Source organism: Diabrotica undecimpunctata, chromosome 3 (genome assembly GCF_040954645.1).
Source record: "Diabrotica undecimpunctata isolate CICGRU chromosome 3, icDiaUnde3, whole genome shotgun sequence".
Taxonomy (NCBI): domain Eukaryota; kingdom Metazoa; phylum Arthropoda; class Insecta; order Coleoptera; family Chrysomelidae; genus Diabrotica; species Diabrotica undecimpunctata.
In genome coordinates this window covers 93,105,528-93,118,636 of record NC_092805.1, presented here as the reverse complement: position 1 = coordinate 93,118,636, position 13,109 = coordinate 93,105,528, and the positions used below count along the sequence as shown (strand labels likewise).

Below are 13,109 nucleotides of genomic sequence, written 5' to 3'. Positions count from 1 at the left end.
TGGCTTCATTTGAATGTTGGTTTAAGCTCTTTCGAGGGTCAAACCACACTGATCTTTTCGATTGTTTTCTATTAGCTCTACGATGTCATAATTTTCACATGTGGCTTATTGTCGTACATGTGTTTCTTTGGAATGCAGGGAGGAGGTACGATTATTGAGGGCACTAGCGAGCGGAACGGGGACAGACCTTTTTTAAAAAGGATTCCTTTTTTCTTTTTCTTTAAAAAAACAAACAAACAAAAAAAAATGGAAAGAAGAATGGGAATGAAGTTACTGTCTTGTAAGGGGTTTTTTTATTTGTTTTTTATGATGGGAAAGTGGTATATCTGGCTCAAGTTGTCGATGTCGGTTCTCTTATTTAGCGACGATGGATGTTTTAGAATTTGACACATTTCAACGATGGATCGCTTATGATAATTTTGAATTTGAATTTTTTGAAACTGAGAAAATCATTTGTCAAACTGAAGAAGCTATTTCTCATCTTCCTTCCGACCAAGCCGAAGTCGCCAGACAAGATGTCGCCAGAATTCTCCGTACTTCCAAACCCCCACCGTCAAATATCAGTCTTTCAGAAAGACGCGCCCTCAAAGAACTTTATAAGAACCCTGACATTGTCATTCTTCCGGCCGACAAAGGTAATCTTTCAAAGGTAAGTAATTCCGGCCCCCGTCATTCTTAACTCTTCTAATTACTTCGACAAAATGTTCCAACTTCTCAATTCCACAGAATACAAACGCGTCCCAAACGATCCAACCACCTATCTAGGTGCCAATCTCATGGCAGCATAACTTGCGGGAATGATATGTATTCTCTTCTATTGAACTTTTCAGGGCAGCTGCATCTAAGGTCAAAATAGCCATGATGGTCACGGAAATGTCAGGCAAAGAAGAAGATAAATGAAGCATCTGAAAGCAGTTAGTGGCACCCATAGCTTATATGATACATACTATTAACCACATTGAATTGCGATAGGCGGTGTTTGCTTTTACCAAAAATATGGTTGTAGACTGTAGACAATAAGAAAAAAAAAAGTAGTTTGACCAGGAGTGTACACAAGGTTACAACAGCAAGCCAAATTCGAGCTAATAACAAGACCTATAGAAGATTAAAAAAAGACTACCATAGGAGCAGATCACAAACGTGAAAACTTTTGGGAAGAAAGAAAAAACAATGTTTAGAATCAAGAATATAACTTAAAGAGAAACACAGAACCGGTCGGTCTCGGCAGATTTATAAGGTGCTACAAGGAATCAAGAGCAACAATGTCAACAGCATAATATTTATACGATATGAGACAGAATAATTGCTTACAAACGGTGGAGAAACAAGTCGTCAATAAAGCTAAGCAACTGTTAAATACCAAGAAACCGATAATAACATCTGAACAAAGACACAACCAGTGATCTAAACCTGTAATAGCAAGACCAATGCTGGATAAAGAAAAGACAGCAATTTTGTCTTTAAAAATCATAAAGCTCCTAGTAAAAAAGGCATTCAGAAAAGGGGAAGGACAACAATTTGGAAATATATCATCTCTTCAGAGAGTAATATCTACAATATTACTGAGAAGATCAATTACCTACGTAGAAAATATAATAGGCGATTGCCAGTGTGGCATTACACCTTGAGGATCAACTATAGACCAGATCTTTGTCCTACTCATCGAGCAAAAAGACAAAAGAGGGAATGTAAAGTTAGTGGGGGCAAAAATATTGTTAGACAGGAAGTGCCATCTTGAGAGGCCACATTAAACAAGGAAAGAGAGACTCTTTCCTTGTTCAAGAAATTAAATTTAGTTGGGTTATGTTATTGCTGATGTTATTGTTTGTCCCAATTGTCACATGAAAGATTATTTGTATTTTCTATTGAAGTTTTTTAACAATTGTTTCACATTTTAGACTATTATTGTTAGTATTTAATTAAAACTTTATTATGTTCTAGTGTTAAAAAAAGTGTATTATGTATTAATATTATGTAATACTACTATTATGTAATATAACAAATAAATAGATAAATTAGAACCCCTACACCACTGTATGATTATTGTGAAGTGTCATGAAATTTAAATTTGGCGCATTCGCATTTCCGGATATGTCCGCCATCAGAGGCCACTTTTTTGGTCTCCTTTTCATAACGATTAGATTCCCTCTTTTGTCTTTTTGCTCGATGATCCTACTACTGTACAGAAGCGTACGATTATGTAAACAAAGCAGCATTGTGGAAAGCTATGATTGGGATGGGAGTAGAGGAAAATAGTAAACGCTTCTAAGACTCACTTATAGTTGTGCCGATGGTGAGGATGATGATGATGATGACAATGGAGCAAACTCTTTCATTTTGTTCTTCTTCACTGTAGTTAATTTTGTAATCATCCAAATTTTTAGTTCCCCTAAGTTTATTTTTGTTTTACCTATAAAGTCATCGTTTATCTTACCATTTTTTATTTCCTCATTTATTTCTTACGCTTTTTGCTGCATACTAGCAAGTTTGTACTTTATATGGATTTATTTTTGTTGAGTTGGAATAATATCTTGTGTTCTCCAATGGACGTTTTTTAAAGAGGCCCACTGTTTTTCTGAATAAAACTTTTATATATTCACAAGCTAATTTCTGAACTTAATTTGTAAAGAGTTCTTTGTTGGTGCTCTAGGGTCTGCTTGTTATTGTAAGGAGGCGAACTTGACGGTTTTTAATTACTTACTTTTAATTTCTTTTATCGTCGTAATTATTAGCTTGATACTCTATTGTGAGTCTTGTGTTTTTCTATTATTTCTGATCTGCTCCTTGTCTTGGTTTTACAGTTGGTCATTTTGTTAAGGTCATTTTCCTATTGTTACAAATATCTAAATAAGTTTAAGTCTTTCTATTGATTTTAGTTCTACTGCGCTAAAAATGATAAAAAAATAACAGAACAACTGGCCCGCAGAACTGCTAACACACGACTCTCTAAAACGAAATATTTAAGAAATGGTTATTTGAGGGAAAAGTACTGAAGGAATAGAAAACATGCTACTTAAGCTCCAAAGGGAAACAAAAAAGACCCCAACGGGGTCTTTATTTTTCTAAGTTTCAAATTTTTTGTTTTTAAAGCTTTTTCTAAGCATTTCAATTTTTCTTCATTGTATTTTCTTTTCGTTGATCTTATGATTCTTTTGGTTTGCTTTCTTTGTACGTTGTATTTTTGTCTCCGGTGTTTTTTCTTGCATCATATTGAGTCTTAATTTGTTTCGTTTATTTAGTTGTTTTACATTCCACGTCGAACCATTCTTTGTATTCATATTTTATATTTATATTACTGACTTGCGCTGCCTTGGTCATACATACTTTTATTTGCGTCCATGTTTGTTTAACATTTTAATTTTCTGCAATATTATCTACTTCTCTAGTGACTATTCTTTCATATTTATATAGTTCTTCTTCTGACAACAGTATAATAGGCTTAGTTGCTTTGTGTTTTTTTTTTCGCTGGTTTCTAAGAACTGATATAAGCTGCTTCGTTTGTATTCCGACTATAAAATAATCTGTGTCTGCATCTGGTCCTCTGTATGTTCTTATGTTCTTTATACATTTTTCATACCCTTTTCGACGAGCACATAACATATTTGATTTACAGTTTTCCCATCTGGTGATCTTCACGTTCCTTGATGTATTCTTTTGTGTTGGAAGTTTGCAAAATCTATTAAGAAGTGACCATTTTCGTTCATTACTTCATGCAAACTATGTTTTTCCATAGTGGGTACGTATATTTCTTCTTGTCCTATTTTTGTATTAACATCAACTAGTACTATTTTTACATCGTATTTGTGAATATTTTCGAATACTGTGTCTATTTAATTATATCAGTCTACCTGTATTTTTATGTTTTTCTCTTCGGTCGGTATGCGTATGTTTATAAATGTTATTCTTTGGTATTTTCCCCTTCTTCTTAGCATGCATATTCTTTCTGAAATTGGTTTGAAGTCAAGGATTAGATCTTTCAGCTTTTTATTTACCACAAAGCTTGTGCCTAACATTCCTATTTTCTCCTCCGCTTTTGAAAAATAAATATTCATTTATTTCCATTAAGTTTTGTCTTAATAATGTTCTGAAGCTATTTTCTTGTGGCATTTTAAATTAATTACTATTTAAATGGGAATAAGCCACAATTAAAGGTTAAAATACGTTTATTGACGTTTCAATTTCCACTTCGGAAATCGTTCTCAAAATACAAACATTAGTAAATTAAACAAGTTTTTTTTTAAATTTGTTTAATTTACTAATGTTTGTATTTTGAGAACGATTTCCGAAGTGGAAATTGAAACGTCAATAAACGTATTTTAACCTTTAATTGTGGCTTATTCCCATTTAAATAGTAATTAAGTTTTGTCTTAGTTGTTTCGTTTCCTCTAGTGCTAATATTTCGACTTTATATTCTTTGTATTCGTCGTCTAGGTGTTTTAGTTTTTCTTTTTCTTATGTTCCTCTTACATTCCATGTCCCTACAAATATATATTCGTTTAATGTTTTGTTTCCATTAATGGATGAATGGAGTGAATTTCCAATTCACCTTTGTTATTTTAGTCTGTTTTATTTGTGCTACTATTTTTTTGGTGTGACCATTTTCTGTTGTATTATTCTATGTCCATATTTCGCAGTCTGATTAGTTTCCGGTACCCTATTTTGATATTTTTTCCATTAAGTATATCTTTCTGCCATAGTCATACTTCTGATTTCTTTCTGGATAATTCTCTCATTTTTTGACATATCATCATTTATATAGATTCGTTCGCCCTTTTTGTTTTTTAATTTACTTCTATTTTTCATTACTACGATTTTATTTTTCACGCTGTTAAGTTCCACTATGGCAGTATTTTCTCCTATTTTTCTTGCTCAATTTATATCTACTGATACTTGTAGTTCCTTTTCTATAAAATTCTCCATAGTCTCTCGCAAAACTTTTTGATCATTTGTATCAATTTTTATTATTAAATTTTCATCATTCTTTCTTTCTCAAATTTCTTTTTTTTTTGGTTGCTGTGTTAATGTCATTTTCTAATTGACGTATTCGTTTTATAGCTTTTTCGTTTCTTTCTCGCAGATTTTTTATTTCATCTTTGTAGTCGCTTTGTTGATCTTTTAGTTCTTAAATTTCCTTCTTTATTATAATATTTCACATTTGTCTTTTCTTCATCTCTTTTTTGTGGTGTTTTCTTCTCTGTTGCCTCTGGTGTCTCTTCTCATTTTTCCTTCTTAGTTAGCTTAGCATCTGAATTTATTGTTCTTTATTTCTAGTAATTTCCTGTGCGTCATGGTCGTAGTTATGCGAAAACTCTACTCAGAGTTCAAATTTCCACACACACTTGTGCTAACCGCGTCCAATTCCAGCACTTTTAGTTAAAATTCAAAATCTGGCCCTGCTTATCTGGTTATACTAAAATTATTAAAAGCTTTATACTTACAGTTCTTTTTCTGTTTTTGAAGTTATACTTCTATACGCGCGCTCCACGTTGAAAATTTGTACGGGAGTGAATCGGTGAAATCATTACATATGTAAGATAATGAGTAAGAGAGAGACAGAAGATATATTTTCTCTCTCTTCATCTCTCGAGAATAAAAATGTTCCTTTTGTATATATATTTAATATTATATATTATATATATATATATATATATATATATATATATATATATAGTAAACTCTTAAATATTGGGGAAATCTGCAAGAAATACTCTAATGTGTATCAATTGTTTCGCCGAACGTTTTCGCCAAAGAGAATTAATTTGGCTTCTTCAGGGCTGAAAGAGAATAAATTATAATTAGCTACCATATATTATCTATTAAAACATTATTGATCTTACCGTAACTTAGAATTGTAGAGTTAGAATATTAAAAAACTTTGCTAGTAACATAGTGGTGTTTTTTGTTACTATGTGCAAAAAAAAGTTTTTTATAAGGATTGAAATGTATGGTAGCTTTGAACTTGACACGTAAAGGCTTACCCAAGGTTAATCGAAAAACCCAATGTAACTACATTTAAAAGGAGGTAATTCTTTGAATTGTCGGCAATAACTAAATTTTTGATTTTTAGATAGTTAAAAGTGAGGTTCTGTTTAAGCCAGAACGCAAGCGCTGACAAATTCATTAGTTCGTATGAATCTTTATGTCGTTAAGGTTCATTGGTAAAAAACGAATGAATTTAAATCCCAGTAAAGGGAAATATTATTTTGATTTTCTTTATTTAATTATATTATATTGTTCATGTATTATTGAATCTTATTGAGACGTATCTAAGAAAAGCAAGGGAATGTTATATATTTTTTGTTAATGAAAATTAATTATAAAGGTATGTTAGTTGTTAATGGATATATCAGTCAAGTTAGTTATCTGTGATATAGTATTGTTCTTGGTATCTGATTTAAGTAACAGGTGGTATATATCGCTTAGATTCTTGATGTCACTCTTAACATTAATGGAGAAATCGTTAAGGAAAATATAAGACATTTCAATGAACTCTCTTTTAGATTTATTGTTCTCACGGTGGAGAATTGTGGTGTTAGTATAGTCCATGAGATGACCAGTGGAATGGACATGTTTGGCTAATGCACAACGGTCAGGGTGAAGTCGAGAATTATTTTGTGTAGTGTAATACGTGATTTCAATAATTGAGATGTTTGACCGATGTAGGAATTGTTGCAAGAGAGACATGGAATGTTGTAGACAATATTACTAAGCCTATCTATGGGAGTCTTATCTTTTATCTTAGAATAAAGATTATTAATTGTTAGGGCTGATCTACAAGCCACATTAAGTTTAATGTTGTTATTATTATTGCCAAAGCTATTTTCAACACTTTTCAGAATCCTTGTTAACCCCGGAGTGATATCTCTTAAATATGGTAATGAAAAATATTTGTTTATAGGAGTATCCGAGACTGGGTTCCCACTTAAGACATCAGGATCAGCATTGTTAGTCGCGAATACTATCCATGACGAAGATATTTCACCTTCCTTCGCGACTAACAATGCTGATCCTGATGTCTTAAGTGGGAACCCAGTCTCGGATACTCCTATAAACAAATATTTTTCATTACCATATTTAAGAGATATCACTCCGGGGTTAACAAGGATTCTGAAAAGTGTTGAAAATAGCTTTGGCAATAATAATAACAACATTAAACTTAATGTGGCTTGTAGATCAGCCCTAACAATTAATAATCTTTATTCTAAGATAAAAGATAAGACTCCCATAGATAGGCTTAGTAATATTGTCTACAACATTCCATGTCTCTCTTGCAACAATTCCTACATCGGTCAAACATCTCAATTATTGAAATCACGTATTACACTACACAAAATAATTCTCGACTTCACCCTGACCGTTGTGCATTAGCCAAACATGTCCATTCCACTGGTCATCTCATGGACTATACTAATATATATATATATATATATATATATATATATATATATATATATATATATATATATATATATATATATATATATATATATATATATATATATAATATTATATATAATATATAATATTATATATAATATTATATTTATTAATATTATTATTTATGTGTTATGGTTTGTATTATTTATTAACTGTTTATAATTATTTTAGTCTTTTGTATTTCAAAATAATAATCTCAATAAATTACTGTATGGCCGAGAACTGTCAATTTTGAAATACGTTTGTGTTATGTCTAATTGGCAAATATTTTACATGTTTCGTTCATACGCTGGTGTATGTGAGTTCGAATCCCAATATGAATTCCCTTTTTTATGTTTGAAATATTTAAAAACCCCACGTTATTTTTATTAAATATACGTAATATACGCAAAAATGCTAAATTTTAAAATAAAATGAAAATTTACAACATAATCCGAGTGGTTGGCCTTATTTCGTTTTTTATTGTACTTCTATACGCGCGTTCGACGTTGGAAATTTGTGTGTATTCGTATATATTGAGTGAATCGGCAAAATCATTACATATATGTAAGATATAGGTAAGAGAGAGACAGAAGATATATTTTCTCTCCCTTTCTCTCTCGAGAATAAAAATGGTTCTTTTGTAAACATATTTAATATTTATTAATATTATTATTTTTTTAAGCATAATATTATCATGGTAAATTAAACATATGCGTAAGTTATGTATATTGTCATTTTTAAATACTTATGAATATTGCATTTTAATTTGTATTATAATATTGAATTATGTGGCAGTGTATTGTATTGTATTTTTATATTAATAACAAAATTAACAAAGAATTTTACTGCAGAGTATGTGTAAAAAAATTTTTTTGCATTCAACTCCTTTTATACATATATGAAAATAAAAATATATATTTTCATTAAAATATTGATTCAATCCTTCATTTTCTATACTCCTATTACAGATCAAATGTTTATATACAGAAAACGATGCACCATATACCTGTATACCTAATTCTTTTTCTCTTTCTGCTCTCTCTTACGTATAGCATTACATATTTAATGATTGTGCAGATTGACTCCCATATAAATTTGTAACGACGAACGCGTGTATAGAAGTATAACTTCTACTGGCAGTCCCACTGGACTGCCACACCCGTTTTTTTTAAATTATTTATTTTCCTGTATGAATGGACCTCTCATAAGTTTTATTATCATAAAATCTATTATTCTTTACCTACGTTATTTCTCAGAATTAATTCCCACCTCTAACTTTTAATAATTTTGAGTTTTTGTGGGATTAGCTTTTTATATCTTTGTGTACTCTTCGTATTTAGGTTATGATGTTATGAATTACTTATTATACTCACTGAAGAGTACTCACAGTTATGGAATTGTTATTTTTTATATCAACATCGCTGTGTCACCTTTCTTCACTATGCACACACTGTGTTTAAAAATTTGCTGGTTCAAGCTCAAAAATTGAGTAATGTCACGGAGCTATTTTAAACACGTCTATCGTTTAGCAATAGAGATATATCAAGATCAAAAATTGTTGTTGATACTATTTATATGTAAAAATTATTCTAATGACTTGATTCAACAAGTTTTAAAAATAAAATAGAATAGAAAAAATCTTTATGTTAAGTTTATAAATATTTGATAATTTACCTTTAAAAACATCTGAAATTAATACTGGTGATCCGATAAAAGCACATTGATTATCTTGATCTTTCTGCTTGTGGTTGGACCTCACTCGTTTTGGTGATGGATTATAGTCATTTCCCCAGCTGCTTTTCTTTCTTTTTTCCATTCTATTCTTATTAATATTTTTAGTTTTCTTATTTGTTACACTTACGAAAGAACCCGACATATTACACTGGTTTACAGTTGTAAAAGACATCGGATTGGATAAACTGTTAGAAGGAGTTTCCTATTACAAATTCAAATATTAATATATGCTAACATTTGGTTAATCTAAATAATTTATTATTAGTTTATGTTACAGCTCTGAAAAAATACAATTAAAACGTAACGACCTGAAGAATAAAAATTGGCTTTACCATGAAATCAAGTGCATCCAAAAAAATCAAATTAAGGAAGAATTATACATGAAAAGATAAACACCTTGAGTTATTTGCCTAGTTATTTCGCTTTTTGTCCTTCTACTTTGTCTTTTAAATGCAAGCAAAATGAATTTACCGTATGCTGAGGAGCTGAGTGATATGTATGTGCAACGTTACAGGGGATACAGTGTCAGCACAAGTAGCTAGTATCTGTTCGCAGGTTGGAGTTTTATCTCCTCTAATATGGAATTTGGTCATGGATGGGCTAATAGCTAGATTCAGCAGCGGCAGGCATCATGCTTTGAGTTATGAGGATTACCTGGTCGTCTTAGTCCACATCAAATTTAATAGCACAGTCAGAGATATAATGCAACAAGGTCTGACTGTAGTTACAGAATGGATTTTTCATCATTTTACAGAATGGAGTTTAAATGTAGGGCTTAACATTAGCACTTAAAAACAAAAATTCAAGAAATTTACCAGAAGGAGGAATTTAGAGGTATTGGGTCCTCTAAGACTAAATGGTACACATCTAAATCTGGAGAGTGAAGTAAAGTATCTTGGGATAATATTAGACTTGAGGCTTACTTTGAATCATCAAATAGAATTATCCACCAAGAGAGTACTAACTACGTTAATAATTGCCAGACGTACTGATAAAAAATTGTGGGGTTTAAAACCAGACATGTTACTTAGGATTTATGGATGTTATATATTTAACAATTACATATACATAAGTGGTTTTGTGGCCAAAGGTGCAGACAAAAGGCCCCATTCTCTAAGTAAGGTGCAAAGACTTGCTTGCCTTGGAATCAAAGGGGCTATAAGTGCCACACCAACGCCAGCTGTGGAGGTCTTGCTCTACCAACCTTCTTTACAAATAATTATCAGGGAGGAGGCGGTTGTGAAACCTGAAAAGTGACAAAAACCATGAATGAATGAACTATAGGGCTTTATTAACAAATGACTATAATGAATTGTTTGTATTTTTTGGCCTAACACCATCAGAAAAGAAAAACTGCTACACCTTACCGAACAGAAGTGAATAGAGAATAAAATTAAGTCCAAAAATGTGTCGGATCGGCTACACACTACACACTTCGTAAAAAAACTTCCCTGTATTGCTAAATGTGCCCTAGGGTGGAATCCTCAAAGAAAAAGAAAAAGAGGGCTCCCATGTATATATATATATATATATATATATATATATATATATATATATATATATATATATATATATATAGTAAGGAGGTAAACATGTGATATTATAAAAATGTGAGAGAAAACTTGGAGCAACGTACCGGTAAGTTACAGTTACATACTGTTATACCGTAACATTATAAATGAAATTAAGAACACCATATGGATGACAATTTGTGACTGTATATGGCACCTTCATATAGGCCTGAAATAGAAATGTTTAACCCATTAATAAACCATTTGTTTTTCCAAAAACGGTGCCAAAAAACTCATTTTTTTATTAATGCACTTGCTTCTTAACTTCTTGCAGAAATAAAAAATGTTATACAATGTTGATTTTCGCTTTGTTTTTTATTTTTTTTTAACGGTTAAAGATATGTATAATAACTATCTCGAGATATCTCGTTGACGGGATTTTGGTTGGATAAATAAAACCTGTGAGCAAAAGGTTTTGTTGTCTAGCTTAGTCTGTGAGAGCATTTTGTATGTTCGGTTTTTATCTAAAAGCCATTCTCAGCAAACTAGACAACAAAAGTTTTTATGCACGCTGTAGATGATGATCAAAAAGTATTTAATCAGAAGAGCTTACAGTTGTATTGTAGCGCAAAGAACAATACCTGCATATATATATATATATATATATATATATATATATATATATATATATATATATATATATATATATATATATATATATATATATATATATATATATATTTATATTTTTATAATAATGCAGCGTTAACAGCACAGAGCTAATCTGTATTGAAATCAATCAGCGGTACTCCGAGTAGATGGAGAATATACAGATCAGTCAAAATCTTAAGAGGAGTGAGACAGGGGTGCATAATTTCACCACTGATATTGAATCTGTACTCTGAGCACATTTTAAATAGGTTCCAAAAGATATTGATGAGGATATCTTAATCTTATGAGCAATAAATGGAGTCAAGCTCAATAACCTGCGGTATGCAGATGTTACAATAGTATTTTTCAATAACATAGAACACAAAACGCAAAACTTAATAAACAAAATAACGGAAATAAGTAGAATTATATGGACTGTATGGGTAGCGGGTAGATACTTTTCTACGATCCTGGTGGAAAATAGGTCTACTTCAGGGAAGCGTCCCTGCCCACGCGAACCATGCTTTGCTCTCAATTCCTTACTGAGAGAAATCATGTCCAATTCCTTCCAAAATCTAGTTTCCTACTTCCTATCACTCCCTGGTGAAGGGCAGCAGCGATATCAGTACCAGTTCAAGGCGCAGAGGAAATGATCCTGGACCGGCTTGAAACTGGATTACCACAAGCGTGACTGGAGCAGTTTAAATGGTTGTGGTACTGCGATAGGGAAGGCAACGGGAAAACCACCCCGTTATATTTTCCATAAATCTAAATGGCAGACGAGAAAAAGAAAATGGCCCTCAGTCTGGGGCACCCCTTAAATGGGGAGCTGGTGCGAAGAATCCCCCCGTCAACAACCCAAGAAAGTGGACAGAGAATACAAATATACGACCAAATAGTACGCATTGCCACCTGGAACGTACGCAGCTTATTTATGTCCGGGAAACTGGCAAACACTGAAACCGAGAAGGTAAGACTGAAAATAGACATCTTGGGGATGAGTGAAGTAAGATGGCCTGGATAAGGAGTACGAAAAACAAAACATGGATACATATACTATTCAGGTGGAACCGACCCAGAACATCAATATGGAACTGCTATATTAATGTCGAACAAAATTGCTCAATCAGTCATAGACTTCATCCCTCTAAATGATAGAGTAGCAATGTTGAAATTACAAACAACTCACAGAAAACTAAATATTATTTAGGTTTATGCTCCAACAAGTGACAAGTCAGATGAAGAAATCGAAAAAATTTATAACAACATAGATGAAATAATGCGACTGACAAAAAGAGGTGAGATAACGATGATCATGGGTGACTTTAAAGCTAAAATTGGTCGTGGTGCTGAAGAAGACCACATAGGAGTATACGGTCTAGATACCAGAAATAATAAAGGAGATAGACTTGTACAATTCTGCGTAGAAAACAATCTGTTAATAGCCAATACCTTCTTCAAACAACATCCCAGAAGGCTATACACATGGAAATCACCTGCAGACAGAAAAGACAGAATTGTTAGAAATTAAATTGACTTCATTTTGCTCATTAACACCTTTAAGAAGTACATACAATCTACGAAAACATACCCTGGAGATGATATACATAGCGATCACAATCCAGTTTTAATGGATTTCAGATTAAAAAGATTTCTTAAAGTCAAAAAGAAAACAGTGACAAGAAAAATAGACATCTCACAACTGAAGAACCCTGAACTGAAAAAAGAAATAAGTATCAAGCTTGAAGAAGAAATAAAAACGATCAAAAACTCGGTACAGACAGACATTGAAGT

The 13,109-nt window shown here is 31.9% G+C and overlaps 1 protein-coding gene across 1 annotated transcript in view; it reads right to left on the bottom strand.

Annotated features, from left to right (window-relative positions):
• The window catches only part of LOC140437063 (uncharacterized), a 167,821-nt gene that overhangs the window by 127,372 nt on the left and 27,340 nt on the right, over positions 1-13,109 (bottom strand). The window contains exon 6 of the mRNA XM_072526314.1: positions 9,094-9,355. Coding sequence (XP_072382415.1) covers positions 9,094-9,355 — 262 coding nt within the window. The remainder of the gene's footprint in view (positions 1-9,093; positions 9,356-13,109) is intronic.